We start from the raw sequence: 22,838 nt of genomic DNA, 5'->3' as shown, positions 1-22,838 counted from the left end.
CTGCCTCTCACACCAACTCCTGCAGGCTCTGCTCCAGACAGCGGGGTGAGATGCAGGGAAAGCAGGGAGCCCCGGGGTCCTGCAGGGGGCTCTGGGCTGCCACCAACACCCTCTGAGGTCCTGGGCAAGTCCCTGGGCTGCACCCCCATTTGTAAGGTAGGAACAGGAGTCCCTGCTCCACAGGCCTCTTGGGGGTCACAGCAGACCTCTGTGTGGTACCGGTACACAGGGGGGCCAAATTCGTGCTGACCTTTGGAATGAGGGACACGTGGGTGAATGTAGGGTAGGGGGCTCTGAAGGCTGTGACGTGCCCGACGGATGCACCAGATTGTGATTGGAGGCGCACATGTGTCTCACTCTGCAGACCGTGGGCCGCTGTGCTGAGGCAAGATTGCCTGACTCGATGCCACGGCTCCCTCCCGTGCCTTCCCCCACCCAGAGGCCCCTGGCTTTGACCGTGAGCCCCAAAGCCTCCAAGGCGGCCCAGGCTGGCAGGAAGCTCTCAAACAAGGCTGGTGGCGCTGGTTGGAGTCATGCTGGTACTCAGCTGGGGTCAAGGCACTGCTCGAATGGGATCCCCCGTTTCTGTGTGGGGCAAGCTTGCTGGGCCTGGGACACAGGCGAGGGGCAAGCCTGGAACCACTGCGCAGTGGGCCACCCTCCTGGGGTCCTCCCTCCAGGGCCTGTTCATGGTGCTGCGTGAGACAGGGTTGGGGAGGTGGGCAGGTTCACGTGAGGCCGTTAGGGCAGGCCCTGAGCCGGGATGACCAGTGTCCTTACAGCAGGAAATCTGGACCCAGAGACAGACAGGCACAGAGGAATGGGGATGGGGGCACACGGAGGGGAAGGCCGCCTGCACACCAAGGAGGCAGGCCTGGGCAGACTCTCCCTGGCAGCCTCAGAAGAGCCAGCTCTGTGGGCTCCTTGCCCTCAGACTTCCAGCCTCCAGAGCCGGCAGGTGACAAGGGTCTGTGGTGCTTTGTCCACAGCCTGAGATGACCAGCATGGCTTCTGGGCCAAACTCTCTGATAGGCCACGTAAGTCCCGGCCCGTCGAGCCCAGGGCTGACAGACCCGACTCTGAGGCAGGTGGACCAGGAGGGGTCCTGTGGGGAGTCGGGGCTTTGGGGTGTCCCTGGACCTGAGCTGGTGGTGTCATAAGGATGAGGAAGGGGCTGAGGGAGACCCTTCCTCCTGGAGTTGGGGCCCCAGGGAAGCCCAGGAGCCTCCAACTGTGACCCTTGGGTGAAACCACACAGCCCAAGGCCCTTGCCTGATTTCCTGCCCTTGAGGCCCGAGGGGGTCGCTGCGGCCCACCCCCACCGCTCCCAGCCAGGCCCCTGACTTTTCTCCTTCCCACCCACCTCCACGGGCTCCCAGACACACAGCCTTCTGCAGCAGGACCCTGGTCCCTGCTCCTGCATGGCCCTGCACCCTGCTCCCTGCATGTGACCTCAGGCGGGTCGCGCCCGCCCACTGAGCTCCTGCTTTCCACGCCTGCAAAGCAGAGGCCCAGCCTTTGGAGGCCAGGGGGCCAGGGGAGGACCGTGCACGGTCCTGTTTGAATGGCAGCCCGGTACTGGTGGCCTGTGAGGCTGCAGGAGCCCCTGCCCTCGGGCCACCGCCGGGGATGAGCCAGGCCTGCCCTCATGCACCAGGGCCCAGATCCTACCCACCCCCTACCTGCCCAGCAGGTGCCTCTCACACAGAGCCTCTCATCCCAGCAGAAGGTGGACAAAAACACCTCAGTAACACGGATATGGCTTTATAGGATGTCTGTGGAAGATGGAACCAAGAGCCAGGAGCCCCTGGGCAGAGGTGGGCTGGGCCTCCACGTCCGGGCAGGACAGTGGCACCTAGTACCTGAGCAGCCAGCGCGGCTTGTGGTGGCTCAGCGACGTGAAGTAGGACCACCACCACGGCTTGCTCCCACCAGCTGAGGGCTGCCTCCTCGCTCCAAGGGGCTCCTGGCCAGGCCCCCCCAGCTCTCCGTGCAGGCCAGCATCTCCCAGAGGGTCTCGGAGTCCAGGCCCACTTCTCCGTGACCCAGGAAGGACCTGCTTGGGTCCGGTGCCCAGAGGTTGCAGGATGAAGTCCACTCGGCCAGCCCTTCTCATCCGGTCAGGGATGGTGACTTTCTTGATGACCTTAGAGTAGCCAGGGGCCTGAGCAATCACAATGTGGGACCCTGAGGGCAGCAGCCTCCAGTAGTCACCATCTGGGGCTGTGGGTAAACAGACACAATTCTCAGACTCTGCCGTGAGATAACCCGGAGGGCAGATAGACCCCAAATTTACCCTTGCTTCTGCATGGACCTGAAATGTGCTTCCCACCTCCTACTTCTATCAACTCCTATTCATTCCTCAAAGCCCTACTTAGGTGCCCTCTCCTCTCCAAACCCTTCACTGACCATCCCCATCCCCATCTCCAGCTCACACAGTTAGAAACCCCTCCCTACTCTGGACCCTGTTTCCACCAGATGCCTCACATGTACCATAATTTTTAAATAAGCTCTAAAATCCCCAAGGGCACCCAGAGTCCATACTGGACACACCAGCTTATCAGTGGGCTGTAAACTGGGATATGAACAAACAGGCTCACAATTAGAGGGAGCCGCCCCCTGTCATCTTTGAGAAGGTGGTGTTTTCCCAGCAGGGTTACTTTGTGAGGAGCACACACACTGTCTACTATCCCTGCGGCCAGGACCTGAGCATGTGCTCCCCCAGCCAAAGGCTGCAGAGACCCAGCTGGGGGCAGGCGCAGACCCTGGGGTTCCTGCCCACTCTCCCCAACCAGGCCGGTCGGGCCTAGAGGAGTGCCCGGCATGCCATGAGTGTCTGCAGGAGCTGGCCACTGTGACACGGCCCAGGAAGGTGCTCACCTGTGGTGACATCGTGGCGGATGCCCTTGACCACAATCCGGGCGTTTTTGACCGGCTTGCCAAATTTGTCCATCACCACGCCTTTGATGCCCCGGTGCACCTGCAGGACAGGCGTGTGGATAGTGTGCGTGCTCTCCAGAGAGCCCCACAACCTGCCCGGCCAGCTTCACCCATCTCTCCTCGGAGCTGGAGTCCCTGGGGAAACCAGCCCTGCGCAGCCCAGCTCCGTACCAGCCCTCTTGCCATCCTAAGTCTCCCTCTCTGAGCCTCAGTCTCCTAATCTGTGAAGTGGGGGTGACTGGTGTCTCCCCTCTGGCAATGCCCCCCGTCCCAGGTGTGTGGATGGTGCTGCCATCCTGCTCCAGGGCCCGGCTGACATCTCTCCTGGGCCGGGAGCCCCGAGCAGAAAACCCCCTCAGGTACACCTTCGGACGCATCGGGGCCTCCTGCCCTCACGGCCAGAGGCAGTGTCAGCTCAGCTGGCTTCTCTCTGAGCTGAGGTCCTGAAGGCGGCGTGGGGGCACTGGGAGGCCGCAGGCCCAGGGGTGGATCCCGGTGTCAGCCTGGCCACGACACCACCTGCCCTCTGGCCTTGGGCAGGCCGCCTGGCATCTGAGCACTGTCTGCCCACCTGTGCAACGGGGTGGCGGTGCCTGCCTTGGGTGTTTGTGTGCTGGTGAGTGGGAACCGACTCGCGGAGGCACCGAGGCAGAGCCCGGCCGCAGGACCTGCCCCCTACTAGGGTCTGGCCCACGGAGAGCTGGGTGTCCCAGCAGACGCCCCTACACACAACCAACATTCAGGCAGGCTAGGAAGCTGTTTTTTCCAAAGGAAAGCACCCTCAGAACTGCCTGAGCTGCTCACAGTTCTCCTAAAAAACACAGGCAGTGAACAAGCCGACCTGCCCCTGCTCTGTCAGGCCGAAAGCAACCTGGGGCCCAGAGGTCGCATCACACGAGGCCAGGACGGCTGGGCGGGCGGGCCGGGCCGTGGTGCTGTGAGGCTGGTCTCCAGGGAGGCTGCCAAGCCCGTCATGCTGCCCCTCCCTCTGCTCAGCACACCTCGCTGGCTCCCGCGCCTGCCCAATTCCCTTCACCTTCCAAGACACAGCTCATACTCCTCTTCCTCCAGGAAGCCCTCCTTGATGACTGGCCACACAGGGGCCTCCTGGGGGCTTCCGCAGTCCTGGTCTTCCACTCCCCCAGCCCCGACCTCATTATGAGGCCATCATCTGCCCCTCTCCCCAACCCAAGAGCCAGGCCAGACACCCAGTAGGCCTCGTTTAACGTCAGATGGCACCGGCTAGGCTCCGCGCTGGCCCTGTTCTCAGGCTGAGGCGTCATCTTCATGCAGAACCAGGGACGTGGACCTCTCCACAGGGAGGGAGACATGCACACCCCTCCCCTGTAGACACCCGCCCGAGGCCTGGCCAGGATCACTGTGCGAAAGGCCTCGGTGGACCACGACAGACTCCATCCTCATCAGAAGCCCCAGCACAGCTTTTCTCGGGGGGCACCCTCGGGGGCCGGCCATGCCCAGCCCGTGCCCCGCCTTCCGCAGTACCGCGCTGTTAAGTCTTTATATCCCCGGACTTCACATACAATATCCACAGAGCAATCCCAGCCCCACTTAGGGCTCCTTAAAGCCCATTTTCACCAGACAGCCGTAAAATGGAATGAGCGCGGGGTCTGGCCCAGAGCCGTCACTGAATGCTGACCTGCCCCATGCAGTGAGAGGTCGCTGGCCCAGGCATAAAAATGACACTCAAACAACGCTAATGATGCCCAGTTCTTATCTGGGGCTCGGCCTTCTTCCTATTGCTGCCGCCGCTGACTCGGGAGCCTGTGCTTGTCTTACCTGGAGAAAGGCTCCCGATCTTTCAGGAATGGAGGGGACATGAGGTTTGAGGCAGGCAGGTTTGGGTTCCGGCTCTGCACAGTCACTGGGTGACGCTGGACAGACCCCGTCCCTTTCTGACCCTGACTCCCTTTCTGACTGGCTCACAGCCACTGAAAGCTGGGAGCAGGGGCCCATGCATGGCTCGGCCACCCCGGACCGGGGCCACCCTTCCCCAGCACCCCACCCCTCTGCCTGTAGCATGGGGCTGCCCCGTCCGCCGCCCTGGACCGGTGTCAGGATGCAGTGCCGTGGGGGGTGCTGTGCTCGCAGCCCTCTCAGCGCCGCCTCTGGGCAGGGCCGCTTCTCTCCTCGGGCCCGCGTCCCATGAGGGTGCTCTACCAAGATGCGAACCCTGTGGTTCTTGGAAACACTCAGGGGAAAGACAGCAGAGGCTTCCGCTCTCCCCTACGACATCCCACAGTCCTCTCAAGGGCAGCGTCCTCCTTCAGAGCCCCAGGAGTTCCCGGGGATGAGCCAGGCACAGGACGCTGGCTTGAGGGGGGCGGGGAGAGGCGGGGACGCCCGGTCCCTGGGCCCACAGTCGCCAAGTGGCTGGAAGACCGGGCCAGGCGCTCAGTACCCACACGAAGCGGCCCAGTGAGGGTGAGGTTGCTGCCTCGGGGCCCCCGTCGGTCACCCCCAGCACCAGGCTGAGGCCGCCCAGCACTCACCATCTCCACAAAGCTGAGAAGCGGCTCCTTGTTGTGCTGCCAGATGGTGTAGAGGGCCTCCTCGGGGGGGAACTTAACGCAGCCCAGCTCCACCGTGATCTCAAAGCAGTTGCTGTGCAGGTAGTTGAAGTCGGACATGCCTGTGGGACGGGAAGGCCTGAGTGCCCGCCGGCCCCCAACACCCCCACCTGCAGGTGCCGAGCGCGGGAGGCTGCGAGGGCCATTGTCATCCCACTTTACAGACGACGGATGGAGGCACAGTGGTTATGGCTCCTACCCAAGGACCCACAGGGGAGGCGCCGAACTGCACTTTGAACCCGTCTGAACCCATGCAGTTGGGCACCGGTGTCTCTGGGCTTCCCTACCACCCCACACTGCGCCCAGCAGGTAGGGTATGAGCGATTTCCAGGAGAGAAGCCAGCAGCATGTGGGGCCACACATGCGCCTGGTGTCCGTGCTGCTGGCCCTTCGGGCCTGGACCCCAGGGATAATAATGTCCATTTGCCTAGACAGTCCCCAGAACGGCCTGGTGGGGAGTCCTGTCCCCTCCAGACCCAGGGAGAACGCGGGCCTAGCAAGGCTGGACAGCCAGCCAGGTAAAGCACAGAGAGGCTGCAGGGCCCCTGGGCTGACCAACCCCGCCCCTCTGCTTTTGAAGTTTCTTGTCCAGCAGAAGCCGCGGCCATCCTGCAGGGCAGGCCTACAGCAGGGACAGGGCAGCCCTGTGTGGGGAGCAGCTGGGGACCCCCACCCTTCAGAAGCCAGGGGTCTCTGGGCCTGGTGCCCAGCAGCCCCTGCTGTTGACTTAACATCCGTGGTTTGCAGAGCAGCCACACCCCCATCTGTCTGGCCCCCCTCCCTGGCCACTGGCCCCAGGCAGTCCCTAGGTCTGTGTTGTGGTGGAAAGGGCTCCCGGCAGGCCACCCCCAGGCTCAGCTCCTGCAGGTCCTCTGCAGACCCTGGTAACAGGGTCATGACTGAGACCCAGAGCCCTTGCCCTGGGAGTCAGGCAGCCCGTATGCCTGGGTTCTCAGAGGCAAAGCTGCCCTGTCTTCCCTGGAAAGAGCCGCACATGCTGGTCATGGGGCAGCAGGGGAAAGTTTGCTGGGCAGAAGAGTGACCCGGCTTCTGAGCAGAAGCCAAAGGGGCCGTGCTCTCTGCCCACACATCAGAGAGGCGGGAGCCATGCACCCCAGCTCCGCCGCCTGCAGCTGGACCTGCAACAGGTCTTCTCCTGTCTGAGCCCAACTTCCTCATCTGCCAAACGACGTAAAATAACAAGCCCCGTGCCAGGCGGAGGTGGGCAGGCAGAGCGTAGAGGAGTGTGGCCAGCCCAGCATAGCAGATGCCCTCATGGCACCCAGCATCACGTGCACACCGCCCTGCTCCATGGGGCGTCGGAGAGACAGCCATGAGGTCAGTATAAGTGCATCCCCGGCAGGATTTGGGACATGAACACACAGTCCTAAAGCATCCTCGCGTATTTCTCTGACATTCAGGTTTAGCTGAGGGTCCTGTATTTCATGGGACAGCCCTACTTAAGCCCAAAACGCAAAAAAGAAGTGGTTACAGGTGAAACTATGAACTACGAGCTCTCATGAAACAAACTACAGAAATGGCAAGGGGAAGGGACCGGTGGTCCCTCCACAGTGGTCACTCCCCTTCCCCTCCCCACCCCCTGCTCCCACCCCTTGGCCCCGCCCCGGGGCCACACCTCCTGTGAAGCTGTACCAGTCTGCCCCATTGATGACGCTGCCCCGCTTCAGGAAGTTGCCCCCACACCTGTTCTCCGACCTGTCCATCATCATGGGGTGGACGTCGGCATAGGCTCTGGCCAGGAGCTTGAACATCTGGAAAGGAGACCAAGAGGGTTCCTGCGAGGCCAAGACCCAGGGTGGGGCACTCTGTGGGATGCCCCAGAGCTGGGCAATGGGGTGAGGGGCCTCCTGCGTGCAGGACCTCGAAGCAAACACCTGCAGCACAGGGAGGACAGGCAGTTGTCTGCTCAGCGGGTACAGTACATGCAAAGGCCCGGAGGTGGGCTGATCAGAGCTGAGGGTGCCTGCGGTAGGTACCTGGGTGCACAGTGGGCTCCTGCACTGCACCTGACTAGGGCGTGTGGGTTTCTCCCAAGAGGAGCCACACTGGGTGGCTGTGTCTCTCATGGCTGGCAGGGGGACACAGGACACAGCCCAGGGGACCTGCCATCCCCTGGGTGGGCATCTTGGAGGCAGGGCATGGCTAGGGGCATCTGGGATTCCTAGGTATGGCAGGCATCCCCAGGCCAGCACTCTCCCCACCACACCCCCACCCCAGGCAGGGGTGGGGGACTCCCCTCAGGCAGGTCTCAGCCATCTGCAGGCCCCAGGGCAAGATTCAGAACATGACCCGGGGTGGAGGCTCCCAAGTGGGGTCAGATGGATGAGTGGCGCCCACGGCCCTGAGAGAAGCCTGTCCTAGGGAGGGGCTCCTCTGTAAGAAAGTGGGGGGTGCGCAGGGTAGGTCAGTAATGAGGAGCTGCTCCAGGCCGGAGCGAGGGTCTCCCCCAGAAGGGTCATGGTAGCTCAGACCCAGGACCTGCAGTTTGGGGAAGGAGGGGTCCGGTTTCTCTGGGGTAGGACTGTGCTGTTCACCTCGGTCCTACAGACACAAAGCAGACCCTAAATACAGGCCTCATCGCCGTCGTGGGCAGATCGGGCAGCCATCGGGCGGCAGCCCCTGCTGCCCGCAGGCCGCACTCGGCAGCCACCCTCCTCAGCCACGGGTCTGGGGGCCCAGGCGGCCTCCTGCAGGCGCTGATCGGGCGGTTTCTGGAACTCTGCCGCGGGTCCCACCTCTCTGGCCGTGCAAAGTGGGGCATGGGCTGGTGGGGGAAGGTGGGCCCAGACTGCCCCAGGTCTGTGCCCAGCACCTGCCCACCCTACCAGCCTCTCCCTCTCCATCCCACCCCAGGGCCCCTCTCCTGTCTGGCAGTCAGTCCCGCTGCCGCCCCGCTGCCCCAGGAGAGCAGGGGAGTCCCCATCGGTCCCCAGAGCCCCAGGGAGTGCCAGCACAGGTCTGCTGGGAACAGCCCAGCCTGGGGCAGCGGGTGAGGGTCGGGGACACCGGAGGGGCTCCCAGCCCAGAGGCCGGACATGCGCAGCGAGGGAAACACAGGGATGCAGATGCAGTGAAACGAGCTGGGGTGCCACAGGCTGTCAGGAGGGGGGCAGAAAGGGATTCACGTGGGGCCGCCAGGGAACACAGGGATGCAGATGCAGTGAAACGAGCTGGGGTGCCACAGGCTGTCAGGAGGGGGGCAGAAAGGGATTCACGTGGGGCCACCAGGCCCCTGGGAAAGGGCCTCGCACCCAGCTAGCATGCCTGGGACCCTGTGTAAAAGCGTAGCCCCCTCCCTCTGGGGCATGGGTTGGGCCAGGGAGGGTAAACCAAGCGGGCAAAGCTTGAGCAGAGCTCAGGGTTAGGATTCCAGCAGCAGGGGCAGGGGCAGGGGGACAGAGGGGCTGGAGCGGGAGGCCGTGGCCTACCTGGGGGCCTCAAATGCTGCCCTGAGGCGCTGGCCCTCACCCACAGGGAACCGTGGAAGTCTGCAGGGTGCTTGGGACACCCTGGCCAGGCCCTCCGCACGCTTTCCCACCCCCACCGTCTCTCCTGGGACCCTGGTTTCCACAGAGACCACCGCTGGCTACGGGCCTGAGGAGCATCGATCGAAGATTGATCGCTGGTGGGGAAGGCTCGTTGTTCTGGCCCTGATGGGACTCGTTGAGGTGAGCAGCCCCCAAGGGACACCTTCAAGCGACTGCCTCGGAGGTTCAGAGTCGCTGAGCCTGGCGCTGAGGGGCTCCTGCTGAAGGCCTGGCCCAGGTTCTGGCCCTGCACTCTGGCAGCAGGGTTGGACCAAGGCCCAGCCCACAGTGACCACCACCCAGCCACCCCTGGGGGCGTTTACTGTGCCCGGAGCACAGGACGGGCACCCCGGCTGGCCCTGGGCGTGGGCTGGCTGCAGGAGTCAATGAGTGAGCGAGCCAGCACAGGCGAAAGGCAGGCAGGGAGGAATGGCCCCGTGGGCACAAGGGCTGCTCTCAGGCGCCGGGCAGGGCACCAGGCCTGGTTTCCCCCCGCCCCCCTACTCCCACTGTAGTCCGTCATTCCCGGCCCTGGCTCCTTCTGGGTGCCTGCAGGAAATCACCCCTTCCTTCAAGCTCGCCGGGACAGCCACCACCACAGGGAAGCCTTCCTTAAGGCCCAGGCCGGGTTGGCGCTCAGTGCCCACACACACACATGCATACACACAAGTGCACCCAAACACACATGCCCGCTGCATGCCTGGCCTCCTGGGCCTCCCTTTGTTCTGGCCCTGGCCACACCCTCCAGTCCTTGCCCATTCCTGGCTCCATCTCCCACCCTAGATTAGCAGGGCAGGACCCAGTCCTGCTGGTCTTGGTGGCCCGGACCCGCTGTGCACTGGCAGGGGGCTGGGTTAGGCAGAGCTGACCTCTGAGTGGCCAGGAGGAGCTGTCTGCCCAGGACCCAGGAGCTGCTGCCTTTAAACACCAGGTGGAAAGTTCGGGAAGGCGGCAGAGGACAGGGTGGCCCTCCACTCCAACAGGCCCTCCAGGAGGCCTGCTGAAGGGCTCAGAGAGCTCAGACCATCCCCAGCCCCCCAGGCCAGCCAAGGCAGAGCTCTAGCTCTCATCCCGAGAGGGCAAGGGAAGTGGGGGCAGGCCACAGCTGCAGGGTGGAGGGGCACAGGCCAGTGTGGGCAGTTACTCCAGTGCACTCGGCCTTTGCATCCCTAAAACAGGGAGGGATCAGCTCCCACACCCCTCCCAGACCTGCCTGCATGAGCTCCAGGAGCAGGCACAGGGAGGGTCCCCGTCAGGGCTGGGGGGCTGGGGGCCACGCACGAGCTTGGGGAAGGAGTGGGGCTGGAGAGGGGGTCCACCATCATCGCCGGTCTCGTCCCCTGCTGGCCTGATGCAGAGGGAGACTGAGGCCTGGAGAGGGGCAGGGCCTCCCCAGGGCCCAAGAGGAGTCCAGGGCCAGAAGTCCTGCCTGGACCCAGTGCACCCCGACACCCACAGAGCCCCACGCTCCACTATCCGAGGGCCCACGGGAAGGAGGGAGGCAGCGAGACGAGCGGGCCCATGTGCGGGGCAGCACTGCCCTCTGCCGGTCTCACCCAGAACCGCCTTCCCATTCAACATAAAACACCAGGCGACCTGCCAGGCCCAGAGACCCTGGGCCCCAGCCCCCAGCCCCCAGCCCGGGAGCTGCCAGGCAGGAACCTGGTGGAAGTGGGCGCACCAGAGCAGCGACAGGCTGCGTGGAGCTGCTGCAAGGCCTCCTGGGGGAGGGGGCTTTGGAGCTGGGCCTGGGAGGCTCCTGGGGGTCCGCGGCTCCAAGGGCTTCCCTGAGCTCAGAACAGAAGCAGCGCCAGGCACCACACCGCCCTCCTGCCCCTGGCAGGTCTGCCCTCTCACCTTCTCGTCAGGTGTGGGAGAGAACATCTTCTCCTCCTGCGGGTGCTTGGAGAAGTCAAAGGGGTAGGACACCACCAGGTCGCCGCCGTGGAGGCTGGCTGAGAGCACGAAGGGGGTGGTCCGCATCCACTTCATCATCGCCTTCGTCTCGGGGGCCACCTGCCCGGGATGCAGGAGGCTACCCTCAGGAGCGGACACGGCCCTGCTAGCCACCTGGCCAGGCCACACGCCCCCCCTCCCACCCTGCGCCTGGCGGGGCCAAACTGCCCTGCCTTCAGGAGCCCCTTCAGGCCACCGGCTCTCGCACCAACCCCACCCCCTTGCCTGCAACGCCTTTCCCATCTCTTGGGGACATCACCCCCTCCAGGCAGCCTTCCAGGGCTGCTGTCACTGAGCACCTGCCAGGCTCTGGGTGCTTCCAGTTTGTGTTCCCTGCATCCCAACAACCCAGCGAGGACGTGTCCCTATTTCCCAGGCAGGAAACAGGCTCAGAGGGCAGAGGCTACCCGCCGGGCTCCCCTGCCCTGTGCGGGACCACACCGGAGGGGCCCGAGACACCAGAGCCCCTCCCATGCAGTCTGTGGGCTGGCCCCAGGCCTCGGGGGCGGGGCGGGAGCAGTGGCTCCTACCTTACCCCACCAGTAGTGCTGTGGGATGGCCATGTGGTCACTGCGCACGCCACGTGATGCGGCCACACGGTAGTATTCGGATGTCAGGTCAGGGAAGTTGCGGTTCAGGTCCAGGTTCTGCGCATTCTGCCTCCCACTGGTCCACCCATTGTAGCCAGCACCCTGAAATGTAGGACACCCCCCAACTAGGGATCAGCACGCCCCACCCCTGACTCCTTCCTGAGGGAGGCCACAGGGCTGGGCGGAGAGCTGGGGCCAGGCCAGGCGCCTCCCTGGCTTTATGGGAGGGACTGGGGAGCGCGGCCCTGTGCCGCCCTTGACCTCTCCTACCATCGCGGCGTCTCCCGCCCACCCTGGCCTCAGGGCTTGCACTGGCTGTTGGGCCTGTGGGACCCCAGCAGGAACTCGCCCTGCCTGCTCAGCTTCCCTGCCCTGCTCAGAGGGCTTCCCAGCCTCCAGCGGGCGCACACGCACTCTCCCGACTCCCTTCATCATGAAGCTTCCCCAGAGCGCATCACCTTTAACACACCCCAGGGGGGACCTTGCCAACGATGCCTGCTGATGCTTGTCCCCGTATGGTGGGTGCATGCTGCCCCTCAGAAACTGCTAGTGGATGAAGAAGGGGGCATGTGGGGGCCACGGCCCAGCCCATGGGCTCCTGCACAGGGCGCTCACCTCAGCGGCTGCCACCTCGTAGCCATCGGGGTTCATGGAGGGCAGCAGGTGGATGCGGGTGGTGTTGAGCAGACGCTGGACGCGGGGGCTGCCCAGCAGGTACTCGGAGCACAGGTACTGGGCCAGGTAGATGAGCACCTCCCGCCCCGCCACCTCGTTGCCATGGATGTTGCCAATGAGCTTCACCTCGGGTTCCACTGGGGGGAGACACAGCAACCTGGGACCTGTCTCAAGGTCCTGCGGCCCCTGGAGACTTGGGGGCCCACACAGCGTGGGTGGCTGGATGTTTGGGGACCTAGTCCCACTTGTTTTGGCCCAAACATCTCTGTGACTAATGAGGCTTCATCAGGGTCGTCAGTTTTACTGAGCTTGTTTCTTATGTTTAGCCATAATTATTAGCATATAGCATAAAAATATTAATTAGTAATAATACATGGTTTCACGGGTTTGTGTGAATTTCATTCACAGCCACTATTCATGTTTGTGTTATAAGTTAAGGGGCACATTGTACTTAGATGGGAAGGCAGCTGGTGCTCAAATGACAGACGGAAGGAGTGGCAGATGGATGGACGTGGATGGAAGGTGGACGGTGGGTGGGTGATGGATGGATGCACAGAGGATGCATGCAGGATAGGTGACTGGCAGACTGAAGGAAGAGAAGAGGGGACTGGAAGCCTGGCAGCCTTCCCAGCTGTGTGACCTCAGACTAGTTACTGTCGTCTCTGAGGCTCACATTGCTCATCTGGGAAACGGCACCTCCTCCCCGGCCGTGTGCAGTTGGGGAGCAGACGCCCATGCCCCTCCCGCATTCTGAGGGTATGAATGGCCTGAGGCTGTGCACAGGCACCCCCTGGCCCTCTCACAGGGCACTCCCCACACCCACACAGTCACTGCTCCCGGCTAATCAGAAATCGAAACAGTACTGTCTTCAGCCCCAAGCAAGCCACAGCGGAGGGGAGGAGGCGGGCGGGCCCCGGAGGGAGCTGGGGCTTTGGGCTCATGAGAGGCGAGCTGCCCAAGCCGCTGGGCTGGGAACTGGGCCGAGTGTGGCCAGCCCACCAAAGGAGCAGGAGCCACTTGGCCAAGACAAGGTGTGTTCTTCGTGACTTAAAGGGCCGACGGTCTGATGGGGATGGCTTCCAGGCCTGTCTCATCTGGCTCACGACGTCCCGGGCACAGACGCCGAGGGACAGGCCAAGGAGGGACTCCCGGCAGAGGCCAGAACAGGGCCCCGTGCCGATGCTCTCTGCACCCCGGAGAGGCTCGTGGTCACCCTCCCCTCACCGCACAGAGGAACGTCCCACCGGCCAGGGGCTGCGCCTTCCCAGAGCACCTGGCCCCCCGGGCCCACCGGCTCTTCCTCCACCTGCCCCTGAAACTCAGTTTCTCCATCATTCTTTCCAGCACCCACAGCCCTGGCCTGAGGGGCCCTTGCTCAGCTACGGGAGGCCCTGCCGGTACCCAGCTCTGCAGGTTCCCACGCAGCTCTCCCTCAAGTCAAAACGGGACCTCTGAGCCTGCTACGAGATGCTGAAACGGACGTGGTTTTTTAAAATGGAGAAAGTGCTTATTCACATCAGTCTGTGACAGCATGTTTACCAGCCTGAGGAGCAAACAGCAAGTGGCTGGGGTGGGCGCCCCATGTACCTGTCTGGGGCCCAGGTGTGCCAGGGCAAGAGCACCCAGTGCACAGAGCAGCTTCCTTCTCCCTACAGAGGCACACAGGGCCCGGCCACCTGCAGCCACTGGAAACCCTCACTTGACTCCCCCCGACAGCCCCAGGACTCTGCCTCTCCCGCCTGCCTCCCCTGTGAGTCTCAGCTACACAGCGGGGCCGTGCACCGCAGGACACCAGATTCCCCACCCATGCCCTGTCCCCAAACACCGGGGGTTTTGACTAGGATCCCAGACCCCAGCTTGCACACCCCAAGGCCCGTTCCTGGAAGCTAGCCCACACTGGGGTCCCACTCGGGCGCCTGACAGCAGCAGGGGCTTACTCAGCTCATGCTGGCCAGGGCGGCTCGAGAACTCAATGACCAGCAGCTCCTTGCCATTAAAGCTGCGCCCGATGCTGTAGGTCTTGGCAATGTGGGCACAGCGGGCTGCCGTTCGCTTCAGCACTCGCACCATCTGGGCATAGGAGTGGTGGGTGAAGTGAATGAACGTGGACGGCAGGCCGGAGGGCAGCACCTCCTCGGTGTCCAGGCTCCCTGGGGGGAGAAGGTGTCCAGGCTCACACTGGGGGGAGCCTCAGCCGCCTTGCACCCTGCCGGCTCTCAGGCCTGCCCGCTGCCCACTTCCACGGGTGGCTCCAGCTCCTGGGCCACTGACCATTCCCAGTGCCCTCACATCCCCCACCTCACGGCAGCAACTTGGCTGCCGGGACCCATGCATCCTCCTTGGATGGCTCACCAGACAATTTGCACTTAGGTTTTTAATTAAAATTCCCTCTATAATACTTAATATGAACAGCTAATAATAGCACCCAACAGATGTGTATAGCACCATAGTTCCTAAAGTTATTATGAATAAAAGTAATACATGGTTACTTTTAAATCCATCAAACACACAACAGTAGACTATAAAGGAGAAGCACCCTACAGACACTCAGCAGGAAAGCCTCTCTGGCTGTGGCCTGGTGACTTGTGTGCTCCCGTGAGCAGGAGCGGGCATCCTTCCAGCCTGCCCCCCTGCCGTGACTCCAGACGTCGTTGTCGTTGCATTACCCCTGCAGCGGGCAGCGTGGTGCAGGGCAGGAGGGCGGGAGGGGAGGCTGTGCCCGTGCTTTACAGTCTCCTTAGGGAATTCCTGGACTTTCGGGTCTCAGGAACAGGTGGTTTTCAGTGCGAGCTGCCAGCTTCCCACCCCCTCAGTAGGGCGCAGGCACCACCTCCTGCCCCCACCCAGGGTCCAGGAGCCACAGGCCATCCAGGCCTGTTAATGGTTAATGCTTTTCCCTAAAGTGTCTCACTTGCCCTGTGGTCTTGTTTCTGCTAAAAACGGTTTTTGAGGGAGGAAGAAGCAGCTGGAACCGGCGATTTGGTGGTGGAGCTGCCCAAAATAACCTCTCCCGAGCCGACTCCGCGGGCTTTCCCAGGGCAGGCGGGCCAGCCCTGCAGGACGTCTGGTTCGCATCCTCTGCCTCCGGCCTCACCCGGCGCCTCTGCTGACCGAGTGTCCCGCCTCCGCACATGCAGAGGCTCCTATCAGCTGGCAGGGCCCTGCCAGCGGACCCACACGGAGGCCTGTGGGGTAGATGGACCCTCGCATCCCAGACTCAGCTCTGGGTCTGGCCCTGAGCCCCACACAGCCAGGGAGCAGCAGACCTCGAAGCCAGGGCTCACCAGAAACCAGCGGGGACTGAGGGTGCTCCCCATCACCCTCGGTACCCCCGCATGCAGCCACATACACAGCAGGTGCTCAGTGACTGGCAGACAGAGAGATTAATCCATTCATCTGCAGCTGACGCGCTCGCAGCAGCTCAGCCAGGCAGGAGCCCAGGGCCCTGCTGCCACCTACAATGTGAGGGCTGGAGCACCGGGTGGGGTTTGAGTGGACAGCAATGTGTGGCACTCGGCCTCAGATCAGAGCCTGGCTGTGCCTCATGACGTGAGTGCATGAGATGCCAGGAGCAGACGCCGTCCTGTGCAGCCCAGGACAGCACACACTGACCCCACGCGGCTGTTCACAGTCAAGCTTAAATTCATCGAGATCACATAGAGCAAAAACCGAGATCCCCAGCGCACTAGCCACCGTCCCTGTGCTTACAGCCACCTCTGAGTGGCGGCTGCAGTCGGCGACAGCACAGAATAGAACATTTCCCGTCACAGGGAGTTCTCTCAGCCAGGGCTGCTGGAGGAACTGGCGCGGTGGGCCCTGGAGGTGGGTGCTCTGGTCCAGCCCCTGAAGGCAGCACCGCAGGTCCCTGAGCCGCAGGTCCACGCATGTGGCTGGGGGCAGGTGGGGCCATCTGCAAGACCTCCTTGCACACCTCCCGAGACAAGAGGCTCACCACCACCCAGGGCTGCCCCTTCTACCTCCCCTGGTTTTTCCGCGTGAGGAACTGAAGCCGACCCTCTGCAGCTGCTCCTGCTGTTTTCTGGAGCTCACAGGACAGCAAGGACCCCACGGGAGGAGTCTAGCTCCAGCCAGTACCCTACATGCAATCTTCCAGGCCCGGCCACAGGCATTCGCGGCCTGGCAGACACCATGCACTGTCCTGCCCACACCAGACCGGGACACAGCCAGTGGACCACAGTTTTCTGGAGGGGGTCTCAGCCAAGGAGACCCCTGGCCGGCCAGATGCATTCCCAGCCTGGGACCTGCATTCAGGGCGAACCTGGCTGAGGCACGCCCCCCACTCTGACACCTGGACACCACTGGATGCCCCGAGCCCCCGCACTCTGGCCTCCGCTTACCCCGCAGCACCTCCAGGGGGTCATAGCATCCTTCCTCCTCGCGTGCAAAGTAGAGGCTGCAGTCAAGGAAGTAGGGCCAGGCCATGTCGATGGCGTCGAAGGCGGGCTGACAGGCCTCCCGCAGGCCCTCGCAGACGTGCCGGCAAGGCCTGCGCACACGGCCACCCTCGCACCGGGGGGCCAGCACGGCACAGCCCAGCAGCCGCAGGTCGGGGTTGCACTGGCCCTCCAGGAGGTGGTGCAGGACGCTCAGCAGGATGTACTCGGAGCTGGACTCCACCGCTTCCCGAGACCGGTGTTCCAGCAGCGTAGGAAAGGCCGTCTGGTTGTAGGAGGTGTCACCGCACGTCCTGAGCCGCAGGTCCACGCATGTGGCTGGGGGCAGGCAGGGTCACTGGGTCACGCCCTCCCACCGTGATGCCTACAGTCATCCTCGGACACTAAGGGCTGGCCCTGCCACACAGACCCACCCGGGGGCAGGGTGCTCACGGGCTGGCAGGGGAGAGGATGGGGCAGGGGCTACGTGGGAGGAGGGCCAAGTCTGTAGGAGGAGCAGGGAAGGCCCCTAACACTGACCGCGCTAGATTGCTTACTAGCAAGTGCGCAGGGCAGGCAGCTGGGCCTCAGCTCACACATCTGCAAATGAATGCAGGAAAGCCAGCCCTGCCAAGGGCTCGCCACACTAGGGTGCATGAAAGAGGCCAACAGACCCTGGGTTTGGCAGAAGCAGGTGTAAACCATCCCAAACCACAACCCCTGAGCAAATGCATCCCCAAAGATGCAGTCAGCCTAACTACCCGGTGCCTCTGGGAAAGCAGCTGATCCCTAGGTGGTCAGCTTGGGCTCAGGGCCTCGGGGAGATGGGTGGGTGAAGACAGCCATGGCTGAGCTCGGCCTGACCCAGCTCTGCAGCTTGCAAGGATGCTGTAAGTACAAGGTCTTCACCACCACTAGGCATTTTCATGTCTGGTCATTATTGCTATTTTTCCAGCCCAGGGTGGCCAGCCTGTGCTGTGCCATGCTCTGAGGCCCTCTGAGACTGCCACAGCCAGCCCCAGCCCCCTCTGGTAGGGAGACGTGTGCCCGTAGCCACTGCCCCGTGCTGATGCCCCCCATGCTGCCTCCCTCTGTCCCCAGCCACACTGTCCATCTAATGGTACAGTTATAAGATTTTGCCACTTTTCCAGTCAAAGTTTAGAATGGATGGGGTACTTTCTGTTCAGCATTTCTCCACTCAAAACATTTTATATACGTTATTCATAGGCTTTTGTATTGGGAACAGTTTCCTGCTTTATAAAAGAATCTAGTCTGTTACTTAGAATACACCAGATGCCAAATCTGGTGGGAAGAGACTTGAGAAGAAATGTCTACTGGGTCCCTTGGGTGCATCAGCTCCCCGTTCTCTTCAGGGCCATCCCGGGAGATCCATGTTCCCTTCCTCTTTACAAGGAGCAGCAGGGCCCTGAGAGGGGAGGGGGCAGGCGCAGGCCTCGCAGCCCAGAGCCAGGGAGCACCAGGGTCAAGGGCAGATGTGGTGGGTGCACCCAGTCACTCCCCAGCCCATCGGGAGCCTTCCTGTCAACCAGGGGTCAGGGAGGTGGAGGGGGGAATGCAGGGACCCCGTCGGCAGGACCCCAGTGGGCAGAGGCGGTGTCGAGGCCATGCAGCACGGAGGGGGGGCCTTACTTTTTTGTTTTGCTTAATTTCTGTTTAAGAAGGGGTGTGGGTTTGATTAACGGGCCACATTGTCACCCACTTGGGGACCCTGGGCTCGGCTCTCCAAACTGCTGATAGTGTGAAGGCCCAGCATCTCTCCCACAGCACAGAACTGAGGACGCCCAGTACCGTACCGCTGTCTGCAGATGGCGGCCGGCGGCAGCTGCCTGGAAGGAGAAAGGGAGGCGCTGTCAGGGGCGCAGGCCGGGTCCCTCGGGAGCCTCCTCGGGAATGCGCTAAAGGTGGCTGCTCTTGGGACGGCAGCCGTCACCCCCTGAGTGCCCGGGCACGCCCAGCCCTGGGCTGACCCTCCTCAGCCTGACCTCAAGCTCCACAGCAAGCCTCTGCCCTCTGGTAACCCCTCACCAGGCAAGGAGGCCGAGGCCCAGAGAAGTCACCCCACTCTCAGGCAAGGCAGCCACAGAGCCGCGGGTCCTGCAGCTGGTCCCAAGGCCTGGGGCCGACAGCAGCCAGGCGCTCACCAGGATGGAGAGCCGTTAGCTAGAGTGTTCACCATCTCTGCGGTGTACATACTTCCAGGGGCCAGTATCGAGCTTCCAGCAGCTGAACAACTAATTCTTGCAGACTTCCCAAATATGTAGCAAGCTTTCCTTGGAGCCTGTATCGGGGGCCCCAGCTCCCTGCCCTCCAGAACTCTCTGCAGCGGTGGTGTTCCACTGTTTCCTGAGTTGGGGACCCTCTTCCCAGAGAAGAGAACAAACACACAGAACTCTGGCCCTGCTGGGCTGGCCAGGCCTTCCTCGAGGTCCAGACATGTAGACGCAACAGTGAGACCCCAGGGAAAGCCACTAAAACCCAGCTCAATGCCACCTGTCAAGTCCCCTATGAGAAGCAGGTAATGCGAGCTCGGGGAGCGCCGAGAAGGAAGCGCCGCTCAGAGTCACAGACCGGATTTAAAGCCCAGCTGACCTTGGCCTGGCTGTGCGGAGTCCCTGGGGGAGGCAGGCTGGGTGGCAGAATGGAGGGTAAACAAGAAGGGGAAAGTAGGTGTGGGGCGAAGGCCAAGGGCAGACAGGAGCGCGAGAACCAGAGGGAAGAGGCCCTGTTCTAATCCTGGACCTCCTCCGAAACCGGGGCCTGAACCGTGAGCCTGGGTGGGAGCTGCTCCCAGGGTTAACGGTGCGACACAGGACTGCAGGAATCTACCTGCGCAAACGTGAGCCCCCCAGTGCTGGGGACGCAGGAGGGCGGGCTCTGGGCCTGCCGGGCTGGCCAGGCAGCTCCCACTTCAGGAACCCGTGCTCGGTTTGCCCTCTGTGGACTGGGCAACCACAGTCTGACCCCTGTGTGGACCAGCTCCCAAAGCTCCTGGGGCCCATGTCACCACCAGGTACTCCTACGATAACTCTGATTTCCAGAAAGGGATGCACACAAACTCTTGCATGGTGTGCAGCTGGGTGTGTGCAGATGACCTGCAGGAACACGCCTGCTGCCCTGGGACACACGGCTCCCTCCTTGCCCAGGTAACCTGGTGAGTGTGGGTGAGCCCCAGGGCCATGGAGGAAGGGGAAGATGTGAGCATGTATGAGCCCGGCGGTCGTGGAGTGCAGGGAAAATGCCCTGCACCGGACACAGGCAGCACTTGCCCCAAACTCCACCTGTCGCAGGAGGGACCCCCCGGAGTCACTCTTTTCTGCCTCTGTTTCCCCTCCTGGCCTCACGTAGCTCCCAGTCTTCCTAATTTACAGAGGAGAAAACTGAAGCCCTGTTGTGGCTCAGTCTCCTCACTGTAAAATGGGGGCGATAATAGCAGCACCCGCTGTTGCTGCAGGATGAAGTAATGCCACATCAGGGAGAGAGTGATGGGTGGCTTCATTCCCTGGGGCCACTGCAGCCACAGACCGCACAGTGGCACAATAGCCTTCGATGCTCTCACAGCCCTGGAGGCCAGCAGCCAGAAGTCAAGGTGCTGGCAGGCCAGGCCCCCCTGTGGGGCCTCAGGGAGGCTCCCCGTAGTCCTTGGCTTGTGGCTGCATGACCCCAGTCTCAGCTCTGTCATCACATGGCCCTCCTGCGGGAGGGGGTCTGTGTCCAACTCTCCCTCTTCTTCTAGGGACACCAGACATTGGATTTAGGGCCCACCCTGAGCCAGGATGACTTCATTTAATCTGACTCCATCTGCAAGACCCTGTTTCCCCATAAAGTCACTGTCGTGGTACCAGAGGTTAGGACTGCAACATATCTTCTGGGGAACACGATTCAACCCATAACCAAAGTTAAGACCAGGGAGGGCCTTCGGGAGCTCGGGAGCTGGGTGGGGTCAGGGGAGGAACTGGCTGTCCTGGCCGCCCCATCCAGCATGGAGCCACAAGCCATTATGTGATACTGGATGCAAAGACCAAACTGACATGTACCACAGTGCAAAATACTCACCAAATGTCAGTCTCAGCACCAAAAGATAGCATAAAATATTTCATTCATAATTGTTATATTCATGAATGAAATACTGAAGCAAAATAGTGGCTTTTGTTGTTAATTTCATCTGTTTCTTATTACCTCTTTACTGTGACTACTAGAAAGTGTAAAATTATGCAGGTGGCTGGCATGTTCCCTTGGCAATGCTGACCCACACGTGACCCTTACACCTCTCCACCACAAGGTGTCAGCGCATCTGCAGCCGAGGGATGGGGCCGGCCGGCGGCTGGGTCTCCCTCCCCCTCTGCGAGGACCAGGACAGCAGCCAAGGACCCTCCAACAGAAGAGAAACCCGAATGAAGGCGGAGATCAGGCCCTCTGCTCAAAGCCACCCAGCAGAGAGGACTCAGACCCTCAGATCCCAGGCTCCCCGTGAGGACCTGGGGGAAGGCAAGGGGCACGCAGAGGGGAGGGTCCGGGCTTGCTCTGAGGCCCCGGGACAAGGGAGATGGGGGCATGGGTCTGGTCCCTGGATAGAGCAGCCTGGACCCAGTCGCCCGGCTGCACCCCATCCCATCTGAAGCCTGGAAAGGGCGCACGGCTGCCCCACGTCCTGTGAGGAGGGAAGGTCGGACTGGCGGAGGATTGATTCCTGCGAGCCTCCGATGCCACTAGGGCTGTGGCCAGAGATGTTCCCTACCCATCCCTCCTGGACAGGAGGGAGCGGCCTGCGCTGCTGGCCCCCAGAGGAGGCGGCTGCTCTTCTTGGGGAGAAGTCAAGTCAGGGAGAGCTCGGAGGAGGGGACCGCGGCCCCTGGCAAGCCTATGATTCTGGACATTTCCTGGGGTCTCAGGGCCACTGACACCTCAAATTCCATCTACGTCCAGCATGCTCACCTGTGCACCTGCACATGTGCACACACGCAAGCACACACACACACACACACACACACACACGCCTTGCCTAGCCTGGGCTTTTCTGCAGAGTGGGGAAGGAAAGGAGACAGGGAGGGCCAGAGGTGGGGGGAAATACAGGCTGAGAGAGAAGAGAAGGGACAGACTGGCATCAGCGTTCTACTCCTGGCACATCCTCTTGGCTGGAGTCAGCAGGTTCTCAGGTACCACGACCCCCTGCACTTACACCCCAGATCTGCCATGCCAGGGCCCCTAAGTCCCACCCTCCAGGCGCACAGATGTCTGCTGTTGATAAGGGCCCTGAGGACAGTGGGTCTGATGCACCCCCACCTTTGAATATGAAGGGCCACAGAGGCCCACTCAGGAGGGCAGATGAGGCCAGGATGGAACTCAGGACTCGGGGGCCTCTGCCCCCTCCCTGCACCCCACTCAGGTGAGATCACAAGCTCAGGTGCACCCCCACACACACACCAGGATCCCTACTTCCTCTCCTTCCCCGCCTCAGAGACCTCAGGAGCACCCACCGGCCCCCAAGGGCCCCTGTCGCCTCCCAGGGGACCGTACCCGTTCCCAGGCTCTCTGTGCCCACTTGGGGAGAAGCCTGCATCACTGCCAGAGGTGGGAGGGAGGGGTCAAGAGTTTGCCAAGGCCCAGAGGCCGCCCCTTCCTGGAAGGACCAGGGACCTTGGATGGCCTCTCCTGCGAAGTCCTGTCACCTGCTCCCTGGGACCTTCTGCCTGCTGTATCCTGACCCAGGAAGGGTCCCTCCGCTGCCCCAGCTGCCCACCGTGCCTGCTGGGGTCCTGGCCTCCTGCGCCAAGAGACCCAGGGCCCCTCCTGGGCAGACCGCGAGGTCCAAGATCACAGGGCACCTACTTGGGGAGACGGGGAAAGCTCCCATCCCGTACAGGTGGCGTGGCCTTACCGGAGGGGTCCCGGGCGGGCTCGCACCCGGGCCGGGCGGTGACGGCGGCCAGCAGGGTGAGGAGCAGCAGCGGCAGCGAGGACGGCATGGTGGGCTGCGGGCAGGCCGGCGGGCGGCGCAGTGATGTGGCACTCGGGCGGCCCGGCGGCGCGCGGGCTCCCGCCCCCCACCAGCCCAGGCGGAGTCGGGTTACAGCGCCCGCCGCCAGAAACTGCGTGAAGGGGAGGCCCGGGGCCAGGGAGGGACCAGCC

General features: G+C 62.5%; 1 protein-coding gene across 3 annotated transcripts; it reads right to left on the bottom strand.

Annotated features, from left to right (window-relative positions):
- Positions 1–1,748: 1,748 nt before the first annotated feature.
- Positions 1,749–22,776, bottom strand: CPZ (carboxypeptidase Z). 3 transcript variants are annotated; one of them, XM_057502005.1, is made up of 11 exons: positions 22,588–22,776; positions 18,506–18,538; positions 16,656–17,030; positions 14,235–14,447; positions 12,238–12,434; positions 11,563–11,724; positions 10,934–11,092; positions 7,165–7,300; positions 5,451–5,590; positions 2,881–2,980; positions 1,749–2,223 (listed from the first exon to the last, which is right to left on the bottom strand). In XM_057502005.1, the coding sequence occupies exons 1-11, from the start codon at positions 22,673–22,675 to the stop codon at positions 1,856–1,858; spliced, it is 1,971 nt and encodes a 656-aa protein (XP_057357988.1). In that variant the 5' UTR covers positions 22,676–22,776; the 3' UTR covers positions 1,749–1,855. The 3 variants fall into 3 exon arrangements, with proteins under 3 accessions (XP_057357988.1, XP_057357989.1, XP_036777191.2); XM_057502006.1 differs by lacking the exon at positions 14,235–14,447; XM_036921296.2 differs by lacking the exon at positions 18,506–18,538 and having other exon boundaries at positions 22,588–22,775.
- Between the last annotated feature and the right edge of the window lie 62 nt (positions 22,777–22,838).

The sequence above is a fragment of the Manis pentadactyla genome, chromosome 5 (assembly GCF_030020395.1).
Source record: "Manis pentadactyla isolate mManPen7 chromosome 5, mManPen7.hap1, whole genome shotgun sequence".
Taxonomy (NCBI): Eukaryota; Metazoa; Chordata; class Mammalia; order Pholidota; family Manidae; genus Manis; species Manis pentadactyla.
The sequence above is the reverse complement of the archived record's forward strand: the minus strand, read 5'-3'. Positions and strand labels throughout refer to the sequence as shown.

Bases quoted from the DNA above. Each gene is read 5' to 3' on its own strand.
- CPZ (XM_057502005.1), bottom strand. From the start codon at position 22,675: ATGCCGTCCTCGCTGCCGCTGCTGCTCCTCACCCTGCTGGCCGCCGTC. The intron at 18,539-22,587 runs GTAAGGCCACGC...TTCTCCTTCCAG, and splicing joins GCCCGCCCGGGACCCCTCCG to GCAGCTGCCGCCGGCCGCCA. The intron at 17,031-18,505 runs GTACGGTACTGG...GCCTGCCCCCAG, and splicing joins GCCGCCATCTGCAGACAGCG to CCACATGCGTGGACCTGCGG.